This window comes from Anopheles bellator, chromosome 1 (assembly GCF_943735745.2).
Source record: "Anopheles bellator chromosome 1, idAnoBellAS_SP24_06.2, whole genome shotgun sequence".
NCBI classification, from domain to species: domain Eukaryota; kingdom Metazoa; phylum Arthropoda; class Insecta; order Diptera; family Culicidae; genus Anopheles; species Anopheles bellator.
Window position 1 is genome coordinate 44601161 of NC_071285.1, and position 23748 is coordinate 44624908.

Here is a 23748-nt window from a genome sequence, read left to right on the forward strand (position 1 = left end):
TTCGCTCTCTCTCGAGAGAGAGAGAATGCAAAGTGCAAAGCTCGACGGTAGATGGCGCGCATGCGGTTCTACAGAAAGCTCATCAGTTTGCCGCGCAATTTTGATTATTTCCTTTTTGAATCTGAATTTTTGTCTGATCTGTTCTATTGATTCTTTCCGGTTTGTTTGATAAAAAAAGATCCCTTTTTTGTTGTTGATGAAATAACTGTTACGGAATTGTTAACGCAGAAGCATCGTTAATTGTTGTCCAATTTATTTTCTCAGGTCCGGGGATTCTTCCTTAGCTATATCATCCTGTTTGTAATACCAGCGCAACAGAAATGGCCCTATCGGTTTTTATCGTAATCAAGCACTATCAACTGTCTGTGTTAGCACCCCTTTAGCAATCTTAATATTTATTTATTCATAAAGGCACATAAATAGACAGCTCAACGCCATCGCGTCCTTGCCAAATCGGTCGTACGACCAAGTCGTGAAATATCGCGACTAGCATCTCGTCATCACGTGGACGGAGGCCTCTCACGTTCGGCCGTTGGCACTGTTTCTGCCTTTATTGCTCTGTCATTCAACTATCAAAACACTTATCATGCTACGGCCTTAGTTTGGTAGTCGCTGCCAGCAAAAGGGTGCGCCTGGTCTGGAACGGCTCTTATCAACTAATCACGCATCGCAAACCGCAATCAAGGTTCATTCGTACACGCGACACCGAAACGAATCGCAGAAACACAATTTGGCACAATTTCTAGTTAGTTTTCGGTTTGTTCCTAGCCAGCGTCGCCGTTTTCGGCCTGGTTAACCGCTTGAAGATCGCCTTGATGGTCAACCCGAAACCAATTACCGTTGATGCGGTAATCAGCACCATCACCGCGTACACATCGAGCAGATTGTACTCCACGAACGAAAGTTTCGTGGCGGCCGACTGCAACTGAGGGGCACCACGATGGCGTATTACGTACTCCGTCCAGAATACGGCCGCTTTTGCCGGTCCGAGCGGTTGATCACGGTACCGTTGGGAAATGGTTTTGGCCGCAGTGGAGTACGACGGCTCGGACAGCACTTTCCGGACGGCGGCCAGGATCGTGTCCACGCTGAGCGTTTCGTAGTCCAGCTTCACACCATATCCGGCCCGTTCGGCACGAGCCAGATTCAGCTCCTGATCACCGTAGATCGGTACGCCGACCATCGGTTTCCCGTGGTGTAGGGCTTCCGTCGACCCGAGGAGTCCTCCGTGCGTGATAAACAGCTTCACCTTCGGGTGCGCCAGAATGTCGTTCTGGGGCATCCACGAGCGAATTAGCACGTTCGACGGTCGGTTCGGTAAACTTTCGTTTTCGTACTTCCAGATCACGTTCTCCTGCAGTTGACGGAAGGCGTCCACAAAGGCGTCCCGTTTCGCTTGGGGGAAGTTGCGCCCCTTCAGCATCGAACCCATCGAGAAGTAGATGACACCGTGTGGTGCCGATTCGATGTATTCCTCCAGTTCGCGGGGCAACGCCTTTGGCTCCTCGATCTGGATGCCACCGATTTCGATGTGGTTCGGCGCATACGGATGCGGGTAGCTGAGCGAAAAGTGCTGGTTCACAAACGCCAATCGTACACTCTGCAGCGTTTCGGCGAAGGTTTTCTTGGCGTTCGGGAAGTGCCGCCGGTACATCACTTCCTGTCCGGGCAGGAACACATTGCGGTAGAAAAACTTGTCCGCGTGCCCGACGAGCGCGTTTGTAAAGCGTTGCCAGAATGTCATCTCGTTCGTGTAGCTGAGAAATGTATGCGGAATGTACGAGTATGGATATGGGGTTCCGACGAGCTCGTTCGTCCACATGGAAGCTCCGAACGGGGAAAACACCAGCAGCTCTCCGCCAAAGTGTTCCGCCAACCCGTACAAGACCTCGGACGCGAACGACTCCACGATCACTGCATCAAACTTCTCACCGGACTCCATCAGTTCCACCATCTTCGGATGAGTCAGGATCTGCTCCGAGGCTGATGGACCAATTTCTGCGTACACTATGTAGAGGACCATCACATTTGGGGCGCTTTTGTACTGAAACAGATCCGGACCCTCGACACCGTGCCCACCGGCCAGTTCCGGGAGCAGCAGGTCACGGTGTCGATCGGCAGGGGCGCCCTTCAGGGCATACGGGCTCACGATCGTGACTTCATGACCGGCGTCCAGCAATGCTCGCATCAAACCCGCTCCGACGATGTAATGAGATCGTCCACACGACGGAAGAATACCGAGAATCCGGGCACCTCCTACCGATCGTGGAACTAGCAGAGCGCAGCCGACCAGCAGAAGCACCACAGGAGTCAGCTTCCCGACAAGTTGCATTTTGGTACGTATTAGAAGTCACCACTTAAACTATTCGCGCACCACTCTTCCCAATATCAGTGGGCCCGAAAACCGATCGCCACCGACCTGACTGACTGACTGACACACTGACTGACTGAATGGCTGATTGGACCGTGAATCCGTTCGTCATCGTTATCGTCCGCTCAGAACGTCCTTCCTTATCACACGTTCAAGTGCGCCATGACGCTCTCTCGCTCAATGGCGTCCGCGCAATTGCGCGAGATAAGAAGGAAAGCAACCCTTACGCAACCCCTCGGGTAGACGGCGCTTCGTCTACCGGCAAGTCGTCGACATTCGCGGTCTATATTTGTTTTTTGGCGCTAACGATGGCAAGTGGCGAGGCGTGCTGAGCAAGCACACTGTGTTTGCAGAAGCTTTACAAGCAATGACTCCCGGCCCTGGGATGGGCGACCGTGGAAACGACCTTCGCAATCGCGACCGGCGCCGAGAACTTACCGGCCCGCCGGAAATAGACACCAAGCGGTCGTACTTTCAAAGCCAATCATAGATGTTATGCAAACACGAGGCTTTTTGCACGTGCTCTGTACTGTTTTGTGCTAGTTAGGCAAACTGAACGCTAGTGTACTTTAGGAGGCGCTAATTCGGGTCCTAAAGCTATGACGAATTCTCGTTCAAATATTTAATCAGCCGCTGGCAACGGTTAGTCGCTTTTGGAACAAACTCTTTGAGACAGCTTTTTTGATTGATAGTGTTTGAACGATGTTTAGCGATAAGGATAAGCAGCCTGATTAGAAAAGCCTGGTGATCAATTCTGCAAAGCCTGGTTCTTTATCTACATTTATCGTTTTTTCGGGCCACTAAATTACATAGCTTGGAAAGGACTGCACAATGGATTTCGATCAATTCTTGGTTTTATACTTTTCACACCGAACCCATGATCGTTATTTACGTAAAATCTAGATTAAAATCTTTTTGATTTACGTAAAATCTAGAGTGGTTTTATGTAAATAAACTCCTTTTTTAAACTGAGTGTACTTTAGCTGGAGTAGCAAGAGGTTTACTAGCCAACGTCGAAAAACGCAGCTGACCCATCTGCCCATCTAATATTTGGTTATGGAATGAACCCAAACCAAGGTTTTTCAGGATGAACCTGCCGAGATACGTTCACGCATTTACACGGCAAGTGGTTGTCGCGGGGTCGGGTATTGTTTGAAATTCAAACGAATATCTAATAGCGTCTACCACACATTCACGCTCGCACCAAAGTGTTCGTTCCGTCTCCAGCGGTGAGATAGCGACGGGACGGAACCGACTGGAAGATGGTCACCGGAATGGGCAGCTCGTCATTCCGTATTGAGCAGCGAAACGGAGCACAAGAGTTCGATAGCTGTGTCCCGAAAATCGAAAACCACCATGGAAGTAAAACCAACGGCCATGTTAGCGGCGTTGGTCGTGCTCGCGTATTGCACGATCGGTTTCGCACCCGTGGTTGAAGGTGCTAAAATTCTGGGCATTTTTCCAACGAGCGCCCGTTCGCACTTTATCGTTGGATCGGCCCTGATGAAGGAACTGGCTCGACGTGGTCACGAGGTAAGGCTTTCAATTTGAAGATAGTAGAAAATAAGTGTGGATAACCAATGAAACGTGCAATGACCATCTCGCTCCACAGGTGACCGTTATCAATCCGTTCCCGCAGAAGAAGCCGTTGAAAAATTATCGCGACATTGATGTCTCCGCCAGTGAAGATATTCTTCAAAGTACGATTTCACGTCATGATCCTTGCAGCTGATCGAAAGAGTCCGCATCCTCACCCCTTTTCCCCCTTTTTATTGCAGAACTCATTCCCAACATGTTCGATATGGCCGATCAATCGGTTTGGGAGAGCATTACAAAAACGTACGAGTTTGGGCACATGATCACGAATCAGTCGCTACGCCACCCGAACGTCGTGAAGTTGATTAATTCGAACGAAAAGTTTGACCTGGTCGTGATGGAGAACTTTCTCAACGATGCTCATCTCGGTTTCGCGCATCACTTCAAAGTGCCGTGCATTGCGGTGTCGACTTTTGGCGCATCCCGCTGGACAACCGAATTGGTCGGAACGCCTTCGCCCACTTCCTACATACCGCATCCGTTTCTGCGCTTCACAGACCGGATGACATTCGTCGAGCGCATAGGCAACATGCTGATGACGGTCATGGATATGGTTATTGGTCAATTGCTCGACACTCCGGTACAGAGTGCCATGTACGAAGAGGCCTTCCCCGGACCAAAACCTCCGCTCGAGCACCTGCGGAAGCATTCCGTGTCGCTGGTGTTGGTCAACAATCACTTCAGTCTCAGCTATCCGCGCCCGTACGTGCCAAACATGATCGAGGTCGGTGGTATGCACGTGAAACGCAAACCGAGCCCACTGCCAGAAGACATCAAAGCCATTCTGGACAACGCAACCGAGGGTGTGATCTATTTCTCGCTCGGATCGAACCTCCAGAGTCGTCAGCTGCCGGCAGCGAAGCGCGATGCGATCCTCCGGGTGTTTGCCGGACTCAAGCAGACGGTGCTGTGGAAGTGGGAGGATGAAACGTTACCTAACAAACCGGACAACGTGATCGTGAAGGCGTGGTGGCCACAGGACGACATCCTGGGACACCCCAATGTGCGGCTGTTCATTACTCACGGTGGGCTGCTCAGCACGACGGAGTCGATGTTCCACGGGGTGCCGGTGATCGGCATACCGGTGTTTGGCGATCAGTACCTGAACATGGGCAAAGCGGAACGCACTGGGTACGGATTGCTGCTACCATTCCAAGAAATCACGGAGGACCGGCTCCGGACGACGATCGGTAAGATGCTGAGTGATCCGAGCTATCGGACCGTGGCGCAATCAATCTCGGCTCGATACCGGGACCAACCGGTGGAACCACTCGATCTGGCCGTGTACTGGGTGGAGTACGTAATTCGCCACAAGGGTGCGGGTCATCTAAAGTCGGCCGGCCAGGAGCTAAACTTTGTCCAGTACCACGGAATCGATGTACTGGCCACGATCGTTGGCGTACCGGTGCTGTTCGTGTACCTTCTGGGGAAACTGTTGTGTGGATGGTTGTCCAAAAAGCGGACCCCCGTAGTCGTAGCGGGTGGGTCGAAAAAGAAGCGAAATTAACCATCATGTGTTTGTCTGTTTTCGATGGCCCCGTATGATACCCATTGTTGACTGAACCGTAACGAGAGTATTCAAATTTTCCGTACGATAGTGATTGGAGAAAATAAAAAGTACAAACTTAACATATGTTTGAGATTCATTTTCCATGACGTTAACGTTAAAGATTTCTCCGGCAATTATGATGCAGAGTGTTGGCTTGACTCAATCGGCTGTAAAAGTGGTTTGCAATGCCAAGCCCAACCCGACCGGACAAGCAAACAACTTTAAATATTTACTTATGCATTGAATACCTCATAAACCTGTCCGCGACGAGGAGCGTCTCCATCACCCACATCCATCCGCTATAAGAAAAATATTCGATAGCGATGCGTCCACTACCTATAAGGGGGATGTTGGGGATCTTCTGTCGGAAGCGATAGAAGTAGAGAGAAAAGTAGCGAAAGATACATATCTATAGAAAGATAGATGAGATAGAAAGACCGCTGAACAGGGACAGAAAATACACGTGCTGCGCGTAAAGATCAATGATCACTAAAATGATCAACCGGTTTGACCTTCACGCGATGAGGCGGCATATTTTGGGCCCAAATAAACAGTTACCGGGTGGACCCGTGAACACAGAATCGTCACACGCAATATGTTGCGTGAGTTTCGTGTTAGAACAAGCAGCATGGCATTTTGAAATAGAAAAAAACGATAATTATATTGGAACACATGTACAATAGGGCTCTCTGCGGTTTGCCTGCATGCTGACCGTATCTATGAGCCAAGTTCACAAATTCGGCGCCAAAATAAGATAAGGTGAAATTATCGAAACATTTTAAGTGACGGTGCAGCTTTGGCTTAAATGCCGTGTCATGCACAGTCTGCGACAGGGAGGTGATTCTTCCCTTGAATGTGCATTTCCAGCAGCCACGGAAACACAGTGCACAAATTGTTGGTTCTCATGCGACGTACGTATGTTTATGGGTAGTAGTGAGACATGAAAGTGTAACAAAATTGCTGATGAAATGCTATGCCCAAAAATAGTAAAGCAAAGTTATGATAAGAACGCGAACTGTGTAGTTGAACCGGGTAAAAAACCCACAAATTCCATTCCTTAAAGATACTGTTAGTGTCAATTGATCACGATCATTTAGTTAAAAAATAAATCATATTTTATTTATTCCAAAAGTGACTTTCTTACCTCAAACCTGATGCTCTGATGACACCGATGCGGGTGAATAGGAGGTTTTGAAAACAATGAACTGATTTGCAATTATGCACATTAACTTCCTCCGGTGTTACCCGGACAACTTTAGGTTCATGAGTTTCTCCAATACGTTCTCATTTGGAAGCTTCTCTTCGGATGCAGTTGCATCCGAACTACTTAAGGAACTCTTGCCACTGTCTTCCGTGGCAGACTCATAGTCATCGGAGTCGGTTGAGTCGGAGTCCGTATCTTGTGTGATAAGTTCCTTGAGGAATCGCTGAATTACGTTTTCTTCTCCGAACCCAAGCGTAGAGTTGTGAACATCTGGAAGGATCTGTCGTAGAACGAATGTTTCAAAATCAATTGTAAATAATTGAATTGGCCATCTCTCAAACAGTTTGGTATCACCTTTTCCATTTCGGAGATCGTTTGCTCCCAAAGCAGATCGTCGAACGTATGTTCAACATATCGTATGTAGTCCTTCGTGTAATAATGGTTCATGATCGACCAGTCCGTAGTTTTAAACGCGTCATAAGCGTGGAGCAGCTCGTGTTGAATCCACTCCTTACGACGGTCGGCGGCCTTTCCACAATCAATCAAATGTTTAACACACAGCTGGGAAATTTGTTTGTTACGATATAGCGGGTAAATACACGATCTACGGTAGAAAGACCGCACTACGGCTTCTGCCGTGTCGAACTCTACGAAAAACGACAGCGTCGCCGATATTCGGTGAATGTTGGTATGCGAATTCGCCTCATTCAGTTCGTTGTTGTTGGTCAGCCGGTCATACGTGATTGCAATCAGAATGTCCAGCAAACCAAGAAGCACAAGTCGTGGATCTTCAATTGACGTGAAACGATCCTTCGGTTTTTGTTTCTCTGTCACAATCACACCGATGCGATACCGCTGTTCTTCAGAAAGGGCTTTAAACATCGGTGGGCTAGACAGGTTGATTCCAAGCTTGTCAATTAAAAACTGTATGTAATCCATTCCGTAGTGCTCATCGTTAAAATCATTTTTTTCGGCTTGCTGTAGCTTGTCCATGCGATCCGTAGGAGAATGCTGCCCTGGGTTAGGTAACGCCTTTAATTCAGCTTCCTATAGATAAACGGGATTTAGTTCAGCGTCTTTTAAGACCTTTGCCACATGCCACATTAATACATACCAATGAAAGAGGACCATTGTAGAAACGACCAAACCCGTACCCAAACGAGTTGCTCGAGGAATGCTTTTCATTTGCTCCAGACTCCAGTTCAACACGGAATGTGACAACATTTTTCTCATAATCTATCTTATCGGGGTATACTTTGCCAGATTTTGCCACCTGAACGATCGGAATTCTGGTGGAACAGGTTAACATACGTGAATACTTCCTATTCAACGTTTCTTGTATCCGTTGGCCTGACCTACCTGGCGTGATATGGAGGTGCCGTAAACACGCACTCGTTCGGAAATACATCCAACTCTAAGCTGCTTTCGTGCTCCAAATCAAGAGCTGGAACATCCACGGACACTAGCACATGATTTGGGCCGAAACAAGTATGAAATTTTAAACTATCTTCCATTGCTCCAGATCAACGTGGATTCTTCGACAAGAAATGCGCTGATTTTCACTTTGTTTACCAACAACACGTGCCGGTGAAGTTGTAGACAGTTCGTAGGGTAGCGTCTCATACGGTCGCATGGAGGACCAATCGAGACCGACAAAGAGATTAAAACGATCAAAGAGATTTTTCTTTAAAAATCTTGTAGTCTTACTACAGAAAGAAAATATATAGCTTTATTTGAAGCATGTATAGGTAAACGAGTAGTTATTGGAATTCATACGTGAATACTTCGGGTCATACAATTGAAACATTGTGCTCTTCGTTGCTTGCAAACTTGGATTTAACCAACGACTTTCCATTTTGTAAGGCCAAATGTTTGCTGGCACGCATGTCGTCGCCTAGTTCGTACCACAGCCTCTGGAACTCTACCGCAAACGGACGAACTAGCTCCGGGTAGGAGGTAAATATCATATTTTCCCAGTGCACCGTGAGTGCGGGCATCGTCCAGTTGCTAGACCCGGTAATCAACACGCCGCCCGGTTGTAGAGGGTTCTCCGAAGACTTGAGCCGTTTCTCCCTTGCGTTCCGTTTGGTCGCATCGCATTTAGTACAGGCGCTCCCAAACAGTGCCTCCAACGTCTTTCTTTCGGTCTGCACCGCTCGGTCAAATAACGCATATTGCATGTCTTTCGAAGGCTGCCCGGTTTGTTGAATGTGCTCGGCGATGAGGCAGTTCGCGCATAGCCACTCCGCATCCAGCAAGCAGAACTTGTGGTGCATCAGGTGATCCGCTTTAATCTTATAGTGGACGGTGATACCTGCAAAACGACAAATGTGGACAGTGAGTGGAACGTATCGTCCTACGCATTTCACTTTACCTTCATTCAGCAGCGCAATGAACTGGGCACCGCCGTTGTAAATCATCGACTCGCAGGTTACCGCCCGGACAGCCACACCGCGTTCCTTTTTCGCGCGTATAACAGCATCTCGCACGTCGGCAAGAGTGAAAATGTACAGAGAGAGGCAGATGGAATCCTGGGCCCGATCGATATAGTTAACGAGCCGCGCAATGTTTTCCGTGACAATCAGAGCCGGGTCCGACAAAACGTTTTCCGGAAGGCGACGATTCATAAAGAACACATTGCAAAAGTGGCGCTGAGATTTGCGCCTTCGGAGCATTCGCTGCACGTACAAACACAACTCGTACGAAATCTCCACCGTAAGCAACACGCCCACCGTGGTCAGCAATTTACCACGCCAGCCAAACGACTTAAAGTTAGATAAAATGGATTGGGCAACGCTACTCATCTTTTCACATAAAACTGATGCCGAACAGATCCTGAAACTCGTGGAGCAGCCTAAGCCTCGCGATTTGAGACCTGAGCAGCGCGATTTGACTGTTTTCGCTACAGATTTGCCGCCCACACAGTTGTCATAAAAATACCTGATGACCGAAAATTGAGGGACCGATTTCACTTTCTGTTTTGCTCGTGATTTGCCGCATTGAATTCCTAGAACAATGGTAATGTTTTGAACAACAATGGTAATGTTTCAAAGAGGAAGTATCGAAATGTCTTCTTATTCGCCGCAACAGCCGCCGTAAATGACAGTTACCGTCGGCCGCCGGAACTGTCAAGCGGCGAAATTGGATAAGCAAACGAAAACAAATAGCTTTTGTACCTTTTTTAACAGGATTTCACAAAAAAAACGAAAATCGATACACTGCGCTCTCTCTAGTCATAAACCGTGTACGTAAGCCTTTGGCCAGGCTCCTTCCAGGTACAGGGTGCGAGGGTAAATTTCCTTCGGTCCAGCTGAGCGTTTGCCGACAAGCAAACTAAAGCCGTCACCAAGGGTCGGCGATAAGCGTCTAGGGCACCCTTTATCAGTGAGCGAGTGTGATCCTACATCGGCCAAGATTAATCTCTCGGTGCAAATCAACATGGGCGACAGCAAGGAAGCAGCGGAAACTCCGCCGGTACTGTCGGCCACGGCAAGTGTTACTACCACGACTACAACGGACCCACCGATCGTCGGTTCCACGACGGAATCGCAACCACCGCCACTGCCACCAAGAGAGCATTTGGTGAGTTGTTCGTGGACAGGACAAGGGGACAAAGGTCGGCTGGTCAGCGCTAATCCATTACTTTCCGTCCCCGGTAGATCGTAACAGCTGTCAAGTTCCTCAACAACCCGAACGTCGTACGCAGTGCCATCAACAAGAAACAGGCCTTCCTACGCTCCAAAGGACTGACGGAAGATGAAATACAGATTGCCTGCGATCGGGCCGGAGTTTTTACGGGTGACACGAGCCAAGCGCTACCAAGTCAAACCGTCATCAGTATGGGTGTCGAATCGAGTGGCCCTGGTTATGCCACGGCCACAGGTTGTCATCATCCGATGCAACTTAGGCCAACAAACTTCCTCAGCAGGATGAAGGATATGCTTAGCTCAGTGGCCATGCTCAGTGGGCTAATGTACGGAGTGTACTGGTTCTATAAGGTACTTGGAAGCTTTCGAGGGAACCCATACAGCACACTCACTTCCCCTTATCTCGGTGGCTGGTGCATCAGTCCTTCCCGTGTCCCCTTTCCCGCTTCAATGGTTCTCACTGTTCACCTACTTGTGTCCTTATGCTCGCGTTATTAATGGAACGATCCATCGGGTTCGGCTTTTTTGTTGTAGAAATTCATCGAACCCCTACTGTTCCGGGATAGGAAGAAGAAAAGTGTCACGGAGCAGCTGAAGGAACTGAACCAAACCGTCACGGAGAAGGTCGACACGATGCACGTTGAGCTGGCAAAGATTAAGGAGGAACTGAATCGGGTCAATCAGTTTAACACAACTGTGAAGAACTTTAAAGGTGATCTTGACTCCATCAAAGGCCTGTTGCTGAATCGGTAGGTAGCCGATAGGTCTACAAATTCGGAACGTTGATTGTACTGTGACGCACCGGTATGGCACTGTTTTAGGAAACAATTCGCTGCACCTAATCTACCCGTTGTTCCACCTTCGATTCCGGCCTGGCAGCTACGCTCCCAGCAGCACCAGCAACCGAGCAGCGAAGGGGAGCACGACAAGAACGACGACAACGACACCGGATCCGGGTCTGGTTCGAGTGAGAACGATGTGGTGCTCAAGAACAGCGACAGCAGCCTGGAGATTATGTAATGCGATCGTTTGTTAATTAAATTTTTAAATTTTAGTTTCATAAATGGATTACATCTTCCTGTTGAACAATGTGCCATTTGCGCATTGTGAGTTTGCTAATACCATGCCCGTTTCTTTTTCCATACTTTGCAGATCGTAACTAGATAGTAACTAGAAACGGGACTTCATCAATTCGCCCAAAAAAGCCAGAAAAACAGATTACAAACAGAACTCCTTTTCCAATACAAACAAGTAAAGACAAGAAACATTGCATTGCAACACAATGGCCATTTTCACCGTCAAACATCTTCAATCGCTTTGGGAACTGTTTTCTTGAAACTCGTTCTCAGGGCCAAGGAATAAAGCCAATTCAACGTAAAACAGTGGCACCACATGGGTCCGTAGTTTGGGTAAGGGCGAGTAAGCAGCTAGTGTTTGACTGCGGGGTCCCATGGGTGCTGTTGAAGACAGGCCCAAGGAACGGTGGTATGGTCACCCCGTACAGTAGTGTACTTTTAGGTTAAGCTTCGTTTTGTACATTATTGCATTTAACCAAATCAGTTACTTCCACGAGCGTTGCGAGGTGTGGCCAGCAGCGAATCACGAGCAACAGCGTCAGGGTTTTTAACATATAATTTTGCCACGGAGCGAGACGCCAGGTTAGCCATCAATATTCTGCGCACGAGTGTGGTGGGATCGAACAGTTTGGTTGAATCAGGGACTAGATGGGTTATTATTCGTGCGTGAAAATGATTTTCAGTGATATAGCTTCGGTTTTACGGATTTTTGCGGTGTAATTCTAGCGATCTGTAAAGAAACGGTCCAGAGTCACGCTGCGCTCTGGACGATAATGTACCTACAGTAGAAGAATGAACTGTGGCTATCATGTTCGAAATGCTTACTTAGTGTCAAACATCAATGTGGGAGGCGATACTTTTTTTTGAGTTGTGGGAATTTGGAGTAATGAAGCGCTTAAAATCACTTACAAGTATCTTCTTGTTTTCTGTTTTATTTCTCTGGTAGACATGCCCCAGGTGTTTCTGTTTCGTTGACATTTGCTTTTGCTAGCACCTTCACGTGCCACAATCAATCCAATTCGTTTCGGTTGCACACCTCCTTTTACACGCATTTGTCCCTCATAGCCGGGGCGAGCGTACCCATCATGCAGGCAAACAATATATTTACAAAATTATCCCGTTCGTTATTGGCGCGATGTTTCTTACTGGCGCTGCTTCGGCATTCCATGGTACACTATTATTGTACGTATTACAAAGTTTACCTTACTACTAATAGAGCCCCATCGTGATTCGTGTTCGCCGGTGTCGTCGTTAACCTTGCTTCTTGTAAGAACTCACTCGCGCGGATTTGTTTCATTTCTGCTTATCTCACTTTGTCCCATCGTCGTCTACCGTTTCCCAACTTTCCAAAACGGTGTGTCAATGTATGCTGAGTTGATTGAGTTATTTACCCTTTGGTTGGACCTGGGATGACTGCTCATTGTTCTGTGTTCGATGGTTTCTATGGTTAATGGTTTCTCCCGTTTACTGTAATATATAAATCGATGTTTTATTCGCACATCTCGTGAATGTGAAAATGCATTGTATGTGTTCGTTTTTTTTGTCCAATTTGAAACACCAAGTGGCCGAATTGGTTGAATGAACCTGGCCAGCACACGATGGGAGGTGCTGCTTTACATAAAGTAATAATCTCCAAATGTCGAATCATTTCGACAGTGAATGCGTGTTTGTGATTGAATCTATGTATGAAATGTTTGCACTCGCTTTCTCAGTAGCCATAGCAACAACACCACCTGTTCCACGATCATTTGCTCATCTCTTTGCTGTCTCTCTCTCTCTTTTCTTTGGGCTGCACCACAAGTGTTCTTTGTATGCTTTCAAGTTACTTATCGTAGATGATTTTGCAACGTCACTTTGCGTCACAATATTGTGTTTCTTCGTCTTCTTGTCTGCCGCTTACATCATTTGTACCGTGTTCACTTATGCGTAATGTTCGTTTACTCTTTTGCCTTTTCTCACTGCGGGGACACACGAAGCGTGAAAACTAGCGTAAAATTAATTTGTAATGTCAAAACGTTTACGCTTCGTGTGGCAGCAAAAATATAAAAACGAAACGTGAAACGTGTTTACGTTCGTGTTTTTGGTCCAAGAAAATAGAAATAGAAGAGAAATTAATTGATTTCTGAATATTGTTTTCTGTTTTTTCCGATTTTGTTGCTATACCAGCAAATAAGAACTTAAATTATCCTCTGTTTGTAAGCAAAGCGTATGAAAAAAATAATTACGCTCGGGTTTACGGCTCGCGCGAGGCGTAAACGTTTTGACAGCGCCGCAGCAGTTTGGCATTAATCGTTAACGTCAAACTTGTTACGTTACGCATCGTGTGTCCCCGCAGTCAGGCTTTCCTATGCCTCTGGCTGCTCCCGGAGAACTGGCTACCTCTTTGCGGGGATCGTGTAGAAAGCGATTTGGGTTGTCCTTCAGACCCACCCATGGACTCAAGCCCCCAATTGGTGGAGGTACATACTTTGCTGCAATTGCACAAATAAAACCTATTTGCATAACAAAAATACCTGCGATGTGAATGTGGCGTGGATGATGGCAAAACATGACGAATGTTTTTTCACACAATTTCGCTAACATCACTACGAAGCATGAGTATGAATGTATTAAAATGATGGCCTCTTTATGTGGCATACGTTTGCCAATAGCATGATGTATTGCCCTAAGAGGCATCCACGGAAAATGAACAAGATGATTGCTTTCGATTGTTGCACAATTTAAAAAGCGAATTGACGCTACAACTCGAAGTATAATAAATAACGATTTTGCGAGGATGGTGGTATAGCCGTCACAATCAGTGAACCCTTTTTCACAGTATGTTGACAAAATAAGAACATCCATTCGCACGCCGAGAATCGATCTATCGAGCTTGATCTTCGAGGTCGGCGTCGTGTCTTCGTACCGGTAAGGTACACGTAATCTGCACACATATTTCCCCCCTATCAGGAGCGTTGGTGTACGTATTCGGATACGAGCTTATCTAGAGTCGAATCCTATTGGCCGATCCGAGGAAGGATTTTTTGAGCAAAAAACCAACAATCTGGGTCTTCATTTGGTGCACCGCGTCCATTAGTCCGGAGGTCGCAAGCATAGACCCTACTGTACGCCGCTTTTCTACGTGCTTCATCACGTGTTTCCCATCCATCGGCAGGCAGGGTAATGAGGATGTCCAACGTTTGCATGTGACAACATTGTGATTCATCATTACCGTTTTGGGCATGCTACGCACCGCCACGCGATCCTTCCTAGTTTTTGTTCTTTTAGCTAGAGGAACTGTGTATTGCTGCTGCTGCAATGGATGCGAATCATTTATGTAAAACCAATCTTCATTCGTGGAAAGTTGTATGTAGGAAGGAAGCACAAACACACGCCCACACACACCGATAGTGTATCTAAACTTCGTGATCGTTATGCAACTTTTTACGTTTTATAAAACTTGTTTAACAATGATAGAACAAAACAAATCTACTTCTATACGCCTGCAAACATAAAGCCTCTTAGCTGGAAAGGGTAACCGGAAAAGTGAGAAAAAAATACTTTCTCGCATATTGCCATCAAACGGTTCCAAATCGCACCACTAATTCTGTGCGCACTGCACGATCGATGATGCGCCCCTAACTCACTTCAGCAACCAATTAATTGATTACGTGATACCCACCGCAAATCGCACAACCTTTTGATCAGTCGACAGGCACCGGGCAACAGTGATTGCGGCGATCTTCGGTTGAGGCGTCGATCCGTGTGCCATCCGCGTTCCTTTCAATCTAATTGATCCTACTGAGAGCAGAACAAACTAATTGATGCATACACGTACATATGTTTTTTCTCTTATTTTCTTCACTCTCAGCTTAATACGGATTGCTAGTTAGTGCACTACTTTATGCACTGCTCGTTTCGTCTTCAGTTTCTTTTCCATCTATCGTTAATCGTGGCCGATTTCTCGTCAATGCGTTTCAGTTGTGTCTTTTTGTAGCGAATTAGTTTAACAAAATTAGTTTTTAAACTCAAACCATATATCGCAGTTCTAATTAAGATTATCAGCATGTGTGCGCGTGTGTGGTGTGGATGAGAATTTTCGTGTATCAAATGTCTTCGCACGCACGCAGCAAGCACAATGGACATATCTCTCATTCTCTCTCTCTCTCTCTTTCTAGTAGCTTCCCACTGGCTTCCAGCAATGCCCAACATTGCCATTTTCAATGCGTCTTTTTGTTTCATAGCGAAAGAAAGTCTTCTCACAACCCCTCTCATCACTAATATTTAATCATAAATTTAGAATAAAACAAAGAAGTAGTATGATTTTAGTTTGCTCACAGCGCACCGTAAAATGTTGCTAACATTCTGGAAATGGAATGGATGAGGTACACGATTAGAAGGTATGATCGTGAATGGGGGAGGAAACTACGTTACTAAACTGCTCACCTGCTACCATAAGCGGTGTAGATGTAGGTTACGGGACAGCACGGACCGCACATCGTTCGTAAACCTTAGCGCATCGAGTAGCGGTAACAGCGACAATAGACAGATGTCCATGGGATCGGAAAACCAGGATTTGATCGGTATTGCGTTGTTCGGGAAACAACGGTACGCACCGGGTGAATTATCTATGATGAATATCTGCGTTCGAAGGACCACGTACGGCGAAAAGTGAGAATTGGACATGATCTGCGGCACCGGCCCAGCAACTTACCCTATTCAGATCGCTGCATATCGCCGACAGATCCTTCGTGTAGGATCCGAAATCAGGCGTACAATGCTGTCGATAATAGCGCCGTCTTAGAATGTTGCGCCCGTTGTCCAGCTTATCGGCTACGGCAGCACCGTAGATTTCCATACTAGCCGTAAACACCACCAGATCGTACCATTGGGACACCTATAACGTTTGATGACAGAAAAGTGTGGATACGTTAGGCGATCGACGCATTAATGGCAGGGCGATTGCACATAGTGCATTTACCAACACACAATACTCACAATATCTAGGAAGTAGTCGACGTGCGGCCGCTTGTGAACGAAGAAGCGGACCGGGTGCCGATCGATCGTCACCTTGACCGTGAAGTCGTGCGGCGTTCCCGGCTTGACCGTGTTTCGTGGCATTGCGTCGTGGTGCGAGTGTATGAGCGTCTCGTCCAGGTCCAGCACGAGCGTTTTGCGCTGGACCATGCTCAGCCGGTGCCGCGACACCGGCGACAGGGGAAACAGTTCATATTTCACCGGTTGATGCTGTACAAACTAAGGCAGTTGGATTATCGTTGAAGAGAAAATCATAAAAGCGTATCATTTGGCGGTGGTGGTGGTGGTGGCGTTTGGTGGGTGTGTTTGGTGTTGGCCAGCGGTAGAAATAGTGTGATCAATTCGTCCTTTTGTGTACTGCCTTCAGGTGTATTGTGAGTTAGAAAGTGTTTCGATTGTGGCTTATAATTTGAACGTTCAACAAAAATGCCGTTAAGGAGAATTTTATCTATTAAAATAAACATAAGCAGAAAGCAAACGCAATTGAGCAAAGAAATGGTTTATAAATAGAAATGTAACGTTCCATTAAGGGCACAGTAATAATTGCTGGGAAGGAATAATTGCTTGACGAATGTTTGAGTTAGTGGCCAGCTCATAGTGTGAAAACAGGAATTGGGTCCCATACCTCGCACTGGCCTGACATTGCCAGGCGGTCCTCCCACTGGGCTCAGTGTCATCGCAAGCGATTGAACTATAATTAGAATTGTTCCGTTGCATTCTGTGACACCAGCACGTTTTGCCCCAAGCTTCAAGACAAGCGGGGACCGGGCGCGGTCATGCGACGGCTATCCGGGTCTCTTATTAAGCCGTTGTGGTGATCGTTTAAATCAAAAATGCAATCGCGCAAAAGCAGACACGAATGCAAACACTAAAGACGGTCGTCGGTTGGCGGTCGGTGCTGATTCGTTTCAATTGCAATTCCCTAGGGAACGGGCGACTGATATGCTCCACAGCACGTCCCGCACGTGGCAAACGTTGTGAAAGTAACAAGCGTTTCAAAAAAAATTGTTTGTTTTGTTACCACTTTCCAATAACCGCGAGAAAAATCGCGTAAAAGTGATTAACTTTCAAATGATTTTCCGATGGGTCAATTTATTTGGAAAATCGAATGAACAATAATGACATAATGAGTGTTAAAATTTGAGTTGTACCTCTAAGGGTAGAAGAAAAAGAAAAGGATGCAATTCAAGGGAGATGCAGATAGCGCGATTTGTTGAAACAGCAATTTCACGCAAAAACCTTGGTTCGCGCGAAAGGAACGCGTTTCGCGTCGGGCACGTGCTGCTACGGCCCACGTGCCACTGAAGGCGTCCGCGACCAGCCATGAGGCGGGCGCGATGGCGCAATGATGTGAGAGACCACACGCTACTATCACCGGCGACGACGACGACGGCGGTAACAACCGTCTCCCGCGCAGTGGTTGATAATCGGAAGTGAATGGCCGCGGCCGGTTGCAATTAGCTCACCCCACCCAACAATCAATGCCAACGTTTCACCTCACATTGCAGGTAGTGTGCACCCCTCTGATTGACCTCTGATCGTTTCTGTCACAGCCGGATGTTGCAACAGTGGAAAACAGGATTGGAAATTACGGTGCCATCGGCAGGTCGTGGCGGTAGGATAATGATGTCGCAGCGCCGAAGGTTCGACTGCAACGTTCGAAGTTTTGTTGTCCGCTTTCGGTGAGCTAAGCAGGGCATTTTTAATCGTCGACAAAACCGAGGGATGTCGAGTTCAAATCGACCTACGTTAGGTTGTGAAATGTACATCAATCCTTCGAGATGCTCCCGAGGAACGGACCATTTTTCCCCTTACATTGTGCATACTAAATTTGGTGGATCGGGCAGTGTCATCCGAATTTATTTATTTTGGAGGTTTTTAGTAGTTTTAATTCACAAACATCCATCGTCCATACATGACAGTTTATTAGCGATTCGTACTATTTTTACTGTTCTGCAATTGTATTGATTTAAATTCAGTCGCCAATTAGTTTCGTCATTGAGCACCAGTGCCAGACGGCATTAAGTCGGCATTAAGTGCGAATGCAATTGACCTAATGAACTCTTGGTTAAGCGTCTCCGAAAACACACCTTTCGACGAGTTGCGCGTGTCTGACATGCAATCGAGCGTATGGACGGACGTTTTCGTCGGTCTTCTTTCAACCGTGCGTGCATTCGCGAGGCACGTCGAACGGCTTTGCATATTCCTTCGAAGACGTCACTCAAGTGTCTTATCGGCGTATAGAGTTTTCGAGTTCTTCGCAGACTAATCACGCGCGTGCCAAGCACGCCGGGGGGTGGCGAACAAAATACGGTCAAGGAGGTGCTTTATGCTTTATCGAAATTAGCGAGCTCCCGATGTAAACCCTTTAGAATGGAAACTAATCGATATGGGCCTTCAACGGCAAACGGGGTTTCAAGACTCTTTGCCCCCAAAACAGCGCAAGATTAGTTTTAGCTTAAACTGCAACAATCGATGTGAGGGCACCGTATCGGAGTACCGATGGAAAGTGAGGAGAGATAAGATTACTTTCAAACAAGTGCCTACGTCATCTGCCAATTCGGGATGCTTTTCTTTTGAAGGTGTCGAATAATGTGGTTCCGCAGTTCTGTTGGCTAAGTTTTTATTTTAAACATAGTGCCCATCAGCGCCAATCAATTCAAACGGAACAAACTGATAAGCCAAATACAGCAGAAGGTTATCGACTTTTCCCCCACACACCGACGTTTAATGAGCAAGCAGATTTGGTTGCTCTCGCCGATAAGCAAACATGTTTATCATGAGTCGCACGTCGTCCACCGTCATTACAGGCTTTTTCAATCACCGTTCAAAAAAGACTTTTTTCCTCATATGGACGTACCATCAGAAGCGCTTGTAACGACGATCATATCCCCACTTTCGTGCGCTCTACAGTTTTCAGCACCCAGAGCAACCGCGTGATGACTCAGAACCCTTTTCAAGGTAGTTCACCATATGAAACACACCCCCCAGGGAGCCGTGGCCACCACCTCGCCAACAAAGAGGATCACTAAATTACCCGCCCACTGGTGACGAACATAAGCGATGTTCGCGGGCCAGAACGAGACACACTCGTTCGTCTGCCAAGAGAGCGTTTTCGAGCCAAAAAGTGAACGAAAACAATAAACACTCGAAATAAATGTGAGTAAGCGGAAAAGCAAAATATCTTCGAGATCACGGCGTTACAGGCAATGACGGAATATGATCCACCAAAAACCGCGATAAAATTCGACGCCAGCGTGAGCGGACCATTGGGAACGGCAAACACCATAGGCGAATCCAAACATGCATTACATTAACCATGTTTGAGGGCCTCACGCTGCCGGGAAGTGGTTCTGGTTCTGTTAGGTTTATGGCGGCTTCGTCTGCCGCTCTTCCTGGCCAGCCCTGATCAATTCTCCACCGACCATGGGTAGTACGTTTTCGAAACTTTTCTCATTGCCACCGCATTTTGCCTCATTCGCGTGATGTTCGCGTGTCATGTCAAGCTCGTCAATGCTTCCCCGCGAGGCACATGGCGCTCCACCAACCCCGGCTCACGGTTGATGGGTGTGAGAGTGGTCATGGGTCGGGAAAAATAATAAAATCCTCACGACAAAAAACGTACCACAACAAGAGGTGTACACGGTTGATGTGATCATTATCGTTCATGCCGAAAGATGTGGCAAACACATGGCGGTTCGCGTTTATAATCTTCCGACGGAGACAGACCAATGCGGAATGTGTGAACGACTTCGGGAGTTGAAAAGTCGAACACATGTACGTGGTACGATTCGCGCCATTTAACCTGTGGTTGCGGAGCATCCAGACGATGCAAAGCATTTTCAGCCGAAACATTATTAAATATTAAAAAAATGTTTTGAATATTCGGCTTGTGTTGGGGATGTTTGGAGCTGATCCTTATGTGAACCGTTTGAAGAACGAATTATACTTAGAGGCATTCGATTAAGCAACACATTTAGTGTAATTGATAAAGCCAAACTCGCAAAGAAGCAAGAAAGCGCGAATTTGGCGGATTTCTTAAGGGGGCCAGAGCAAGCAAACGTGGACACGAGGAAAGCGAGGAGCATTCGGGAAGCGAAACCAAAGCCAAAAAGATTGCGAACACTTACCGCTCGAACCTGCCGGTTGAACATGTAGCAGATGCAGGTCCATACCTTCGACGCCAGAACGAGAAACGCGCGAAAGTTCATTTGAAATTGAGACAACATTGGCATTCTCAGGGCCACGGTGGGCAGTGCATGGATGGCGATTGCCGCCGCCTCGACCGCTCGACTCAGTTCCGCCCTCCCTCCGTGCGTCTGAACAGTTCACGTGCTGCTGCTGCTGTTGTTGTTGTTGTTGCTGCCGGCCGGCAAGCAGCAGTCGATGGCCGCGGTTTGTGCTGACGCTGACGGAACAACGGCGGAAGACACGGAGGTAATACTGTTTGGTCGGATAGCTTTCGGTGTTCGTCCGTTTTAGCGGAGCTGTTGCGGCCAACCGGTTGGTCGATTGTCGTGCTGGATTATCCTTGCACACACTGCCTCTCCCTCGTGTGGTGCTTCTCTCAACCTGTTTGCCTCACCAACAACAAGTAGCGCTCTTTTACGGGTATCCAGTACAGCTCATCTTTTCAATTTTCACTCAATTTTCCTGGCAACCATCGACTCTTGTTGTGCACGCTCCAACGGCTAGCCGGGCCACGAAAGACCGGCGCAGGGAAAAAGTGAGAAAGAAAAGACGGCTATTAAATTCTGCGTTCCGCAAGGAGACCGGGTAAACGCCGAGGACTGGCAAAACTGAAAAAAGTGGAATCTAATATCCAACGGAGAAGCGTCGTTCTTCCTTATCTTGGACCGGGCGCGAGGTGGTACGATCCTTGTTCTCCTCTTCGCACACAAATACTCCCAAAGAAAGTATTGCATAGTCCGTACTACATCTTAACAACCGTTTATGGTGCACTTTGTATTGTTTTTTTTTCTTCTCAACGCCAAGGACTTGCTGTTGGCCATTCTGAGGACAGTGAAAAATTCTTCATTCGGCCCAAGAAGCAAAAAAATTCGACCAAATCCTCAGCTCCTTTCGCAAACCGGAGCGCCGTCTCGCTCGCTCGCTTGCGGGAGCAGCCGGACGATCTCGCTCCCTCATACACAAATAACGCACACACCCGTACGTACGGCACCGCACACATACAGATGCGCTGGTGGGAAGAGCGGGCAACGTTCACGCATTTCGGGAATCCTTCGCTTTCGACGGCCCCAGGTTTGAGCGGAGGAGACATTAAATGTTTCCTTTTTCTGCCCTTTCGTTCCCGTTAGAAGCGTCCAATGGGCCAAGGCTTGAGAGCAACCTTTTGGGGCAGAAAATTATCACACTTTCGGCATCCTTCGCTTCTTGGCTTCTTCACTGTCTAGCGGACACACGCTCCCCGGGCCCATGGCCGAACCGCCGCAACGGTTTACAGGAAGAAGGGCAATTTCTTCTCTCCGCATGCACTCGCACACAAACTAACCACCTACCGGTAAGCAAGAGGACACTTTTGACGGCAAACACGGCGGTTTGCGCTGGTTCGAAGCCGACAGCCGAAATTGCCGATCGATCGCCGCAGCTAGGGAGCGGACGGAACCGTCTCGTCAGCGGGCGGCGGCGGTGCGCGCACTCGCACGATCCGCAAACTTTTCTCGCTGGCCGCGCGCGTGTCTCGTTCCGCTCCGTTCGCGAGCCGCTTCCCACAGCACGCACGCACTAGCCAAATACCGGTAACTTATAAAACTTGAAAACCGGGCACAGCACACGCGTGTGTCCGGCACGAGCAACCCGGGACCAAAAAAGAGAAAGAGTTGTTGTTATTATCCTTTGGCTGATTTTGAGCTTGAGCTGCTTTCATCTCTTGGGAGAGAAAGAGTCGAGTGTTGAATTTCGGTACGGACGATTTTGAGTTCTATATTGTATGCATATAAATCTACAGCACACATGAAAATGACATTTCTCGCGCACTGCTGTCAACTGTCAAATACTGAACGCGCGTTTGCCAAGATACATAGATATTGAGGGCCGTATTTCGAAAAGAAACGAAATAAATTCAGCAGTTTTTCACCAGCCCCTTGCTCGAATGGATTTTAGTTTATATTTTGCATTCGGAAAATATTTCTGCACGCCCGAACGAAGCCATTTTAGGAACATGTTTATTTACATCAATCGTTTGGCCATCGGCCTCTCCAGGATGCGCGGTGAATGTCTAACTGTAAATGGGTCAGATGGCAACTGTTTCGGGCGCCCTGCCCATGCATTATGCCTCCAGGGCAACTTTACCGGTCGATTCTGTAAGAGAAACTCGCCGTAATGTGGTGTAACGTTTCGAACGACATATTAGCGTTACCTTTCTCTTTGCGTGCCCGCCGTTCCTTGACGAGCTCATCATCCGGCACGTCCGGCAACCGGCTTGAGATGTCCTCCGAGGCAGGTTCGCTTTCTGCTTGCTGTCGGTCCGCCCCGATGAGCTCCTCCAGTTCGGCCAACACATCATCTTCATCCTCCTCCGTCAGCACACCGTTAAGCAGTGCGTCAATTTCCTGTTGCTTCTCTATGCTGTCCCTGGTCTCGTCCAGTATTTGCTCCACTTCGTCAATGGATAGGATCTCGTTAACCTTTTTCAGTGCCTCATTGCCGACCTTCAGTCCGCTGACGACCTGCGATTCGACTTGCGCAAATTCGATGTCTGAGGCCAGCTTCTCGAGAGTTTCCAGCTGGGCGTCAGTGTTGCTCAGCAGTTTTTCCTGATACTTTTTCTTCCGCAGCAACGTTTTCGCTCGACTGTAGACAAAGAAGGTAGATTATTGTCAACATCTAACATGCAACCCCCCGGGAGACATACTCTTTTCGTCCACTGGCAAGACATTTTTTCGCAAGCTCTCGATCCTTTTCAAGTGATATTTCAATCCGTTTTTGGTACTGTTTAAGCTTGTCACGCTGTTGCTTTAGTTGCTGCAACAATATTAATTGCACGCTCATTTCGGGCTCAATATGCGAAGTTGTTAATGCGATCTGGTTTACTCACAAGAATGGCCTTGTCCTGTTCTGTCACTCTGCTTACTGGTTTCGTTTTCGTTTTCCCAAATATATTACCCATTGTTGCGGGGAGCCTATTGTGAGAACTAAAAGGTTAATTCAATTATGTGCACACAATGAAACACGGTGAAAAACGAAACTGCGAGCCGAATTTGCTCCTGAGTCAGTATTGTTTTGATTTTGCTGTTTTGACAACATCGCCGTCAATGATTGAACAAGGT

General features: G+C 47.4%; 7 protein-coding genes across 8 annotated transcripts; 2 read left to right on the forward strand and 5 right to left on the reverse strand.

Annotated features, from left to right (window-relative positions):
- Positions 1-251: 251 nt before the first annotated feature.
- Positions 252-2413, reverse strand: LOC131205812 (UDP-glycosyltransferase UGT5-like). The gene has a single exon (XM_058198069.1). It carries the CDS (start codon positions 2330-2332, stop codon positions 743-745), a length of 1590 nt encoding a protein of 529 aa, XP_058054052.1. The 5' UTR covers positions 2333-2413; the 3' UTR covers positions 252-742.
- Positions 2414-3747: 1334 nt separating this feature from the next.
- Positions 3748-5531, forward strand: LOC131205813 (UDP-glycosyltransferase UGT5-like). Its single transcript, XM_058198070.1, has 3 exons — positions 3748-3904; positions 3984-4071; positions 4150-5531. Exons 1-3 carry the CDS (start codon positions 3749-3751, stop codon positions 5472-5474), a joined length of 1569 nt encoding a protein of 522 aa, XP_058054053.1. The 5' UTR covers position 3748; the 3' UTR covers positions 5475-5531.
- Positions 5532-6666: 1135 nt separating this feature from the next.
- Positions 6667-8234, reverse strand: LOC131216699 (protein SHQ1 homolog). Its single transcript, XM_058211253.1, has 4 exons — positions 8080-8234; positions 7835-8009; positions 7075-7767; positions 6667-7000 (listed from the first exon to the last, which is right to left on the reverse strand). The coding sequence occupies exons 1-4, from the start codon at positions 8232-8234 to the stop codon at positions 6758-6760; spliced, it is 1266 nt and encodes a 421-aa protein (XP_058067236.1). The 3' UTR covers positions 6667-6757.
- A 189-nt stretch (positions 8235-8423) lies between these two features.
- Positions 8424-9752, reverse strand: LOC131209547 (uncharacterized). The gene is made up of 2 exons (XM_058202640.1): positions 9095-9752; positions 8424-9034 (listed from the first exon to the last, which is right to left on the reverse strand). Exons 1-2 carry the CDS (start codon positions 9522-9524, stop codon positions 8511-8513), a joined length of 954 nt encoding a protein of 317 aa, XP_058058623.1. The 5' UTR covers positions 9525-9752; the 3' UTR covers positions 8424-8510.
- Positions 9753-9888: 136 nt separating this feature from the next.
- On the forward strand, positions 9889-12425 carry LOC131216338 (peroxisomal membrane protein PEX14). 2 transcript variants are annotated; one of them, XM_058210804.1, is made up of 5 exons: positions 9889-10302; positions 10380-10718; positions 10902-11116; positions 11189-11383; positions 11520-12422. In XM_058210804.1, exons 1-5 carry the CDS (start codon positions 10159-10161, stop codon positions 11524-11526), a joined length of 900 nt encoding a protein of 299 aa, XP_058066787.1. In that variant the 5' UTR covers positions 9889-10158; the 3' UTR covers positions 11527-12422. The 2 variants fall into 2 exon arrangements, with proteins under 2 accessions (XP_058066787.1, XP_058066796.1); XM_058210813.1 differs by having other exon boundaries at positions 11189-12425.
- A 2554-nt stretch (positions 12426-14979) lies between these two features.
- LOC131211316 (CTD nuclear envelope phosphatase 1 homolog) lies at positions 14980-22334 on the reverse strand. The gene is made up of 6 exons (XM_058204737.1): positions 21979-22334; positions 20590-21150; positions 16421-16678; positions 16137-16319; positions 15869-16063; positions 14980-15787 (listed from the first exon to the last, which is right to left on the reverse strand). Exons 2-5 carry the CDS (start codon positions 20692-20694, stop codon positions 15872-15874), a joined length of 738 nt encoding a protein of 245 aa, XP_058060720.1. The 5' UTR covers positions 20695-21150; positions 21979-22334; the 3' UTR covers positions 14980-15787; positions 15869-15871.
- A 246-nt stretch (positions 22335-22580) lies between these two features.
- LOC131211325 (charged multivesicular body protein 6) lies at positions 22581-23691 on the reverse strand. Its single transcript, XM_058204749.1, has 4 exons — positions 23517-23691; positions 23334-23443; positions 22839-23272; positions 22581-22780 (listed from the first exon to the last, which is right to left on the reverse strand). Exons 1-4 carry the CDS (start codon positions 23586-23588, stop codon positions 22749-22751), a joined length of 648 nt encoding a protein of 215 aa, XP_058060732.1. The 5' UTR covers positions 23589-23691; the 3' UTR covers positions 22581-22748.
- Between the last annotated feature and the right edge of the window lie 57 nt (positions 23692-23748).

What these genes read in the sequence shown, in the direction of transcription:
- LOC131216699 (XM_058211253.1), bottom strand. Translation starts at nt 8,234, where the DNA reads ATGGAAGATAGTTTAAAATTTCATACTTGTTTCGGCCCAAATCATGTG. An exon ending in GCACCTCCATATCACGCCAG is followed by an intron (nt 8,010 to 8,079) that starts GTAGGTCAGGCC and finishes CTGTTCCACCAG; the next exon opens with AATTCCGATCGTTCAGGTGG. An exon ending in ACAATGGTCCTCTTTCATTG is followed by an intron (nt 7,768 to 7,834) that starts GTATGTATTAAT and finishes GTTTATCTATAG; the next exon opens with GAAGCTGAATTAAAGGCGTT.
- LOC131211325 (XM_058204749.1), bottom strand. Translation starts at nt 23,588, where the DNA reads ATGGGTAATATATTTGGGAAAACGAAAACGAAACCAGTAAGCAGAGTG. An exon ending in AACAGGACAAGGCCATTCTT is followed by an intron (nt 23,444 to 23,516) that starts GTGAGTAAACCA and finishes ATATTGTTGCAG; the next exon opens with CAACTAAAGCAACAGCGTGA. An exon ending in GCGGGCACGCAAAGAGAAAG is followed by an intron (nt 22,781 to 22,838) that starts GTAACGCTAATA and finishes TTTCTCTTACAG; the next exon opens with AATCGACCGGTAAAGTTGCC.
- LOC131209547 (XM_058202640.1), bottom strand. Translation starts at nt 9,524, where the DNA reads ATGAGTAGCGTTGCCCAATCCATTTTATCTAACTTTAAGTCGTTTGGC. An exon ending in CATTGCGCTGCTGAATGAAG is followed by an intron (nt 9,035 to 9,094) that starts GTAAAGTGAAAT and finishes GTCGTTTTGCAG; the next exon opens with GTATCACCGTCCACTATAAG.
- LOC131205813 (XM_058198070.1), top strand. Translation starts at nt 3,749, where the DNA reads ATGTTAGCGGCGTTGGTCGTGCTCGCGTATTGCACGATCGGTTTCGCA. An exon ending in TGGCTCGACGTGGTCACGAG is followed by an intron (nt 3,905 to 3,983) that starts GTAAGGCTTTCA and finishes CTCGCTCCACAG; the next exon opens with GTGACCGTTATCAATCCGTT. An exon ending in CAGTGAAGATATTCTTCAAA is followed by an intron (nt 4,072 to 4,149) that starts GTACGATTTCAC and finishes TTTTTATTGCAG; the next exon opens with AACTCATTCCCAACATGTTC.
- LOC131211316 (XM_058204737.1), bottom strand. Translation starts at nt 20,694, where the DNA reads ATGCCAATGTTGTCTCAATTTCAAATGAACTTTCGCGCGTTTCTCGTT. An exon ending in TCGACTACTTCCTAGATATT is followed by an intron (nt 16,320 to 16,420) that starts GTGAGTATTGTG and finishes CAAACGTTATAG; the next exon opens with GTGTCCCAATGGTACGATCT. An exon ending in TATGCAGCGATCTGAATAGG is followed by an intron (nt 16,064 to 16,136) that starts GTAAGTTGCTGG and finishes CTTCGAACGCAG; the next exon opens with ATATTCATCATAGATAATTC.
- LOC131205812 (XM_058198069.1), bottom strand. Translation starts at nt 2,332, where the DNA reads ATGCAACTTGTCGGGAAGCTGACTCCTGTGGTGCTTCTGCTGGTCGGC.
- LOC131216338 (XM_058210804.1), top strand. Translation starts at nt 10,159, where the DNA reads ATGGGCGACAGCAAGGAAGCAGCGGAAACTCCGCCGGTACTGTCGGCC. An exon ending in GAGTGTACTGGTTCTATAAG is followed by an intron (nt 10,719 to 10,901) that starts GTACTTGGAAGC and finishes TTTTTGTTGTAG; the next exon opens with AAATTCATCGAACCCCTACT. An exon ending in AAAGGCCTGTTGCTGAATCG is followed by an intron (nt 11,117 to 11,188) that starts GTAGGTAGCCGA and finishes GCACTGTTTTAG; the next exon opens with GAAACAATTCGCTGCACCTA.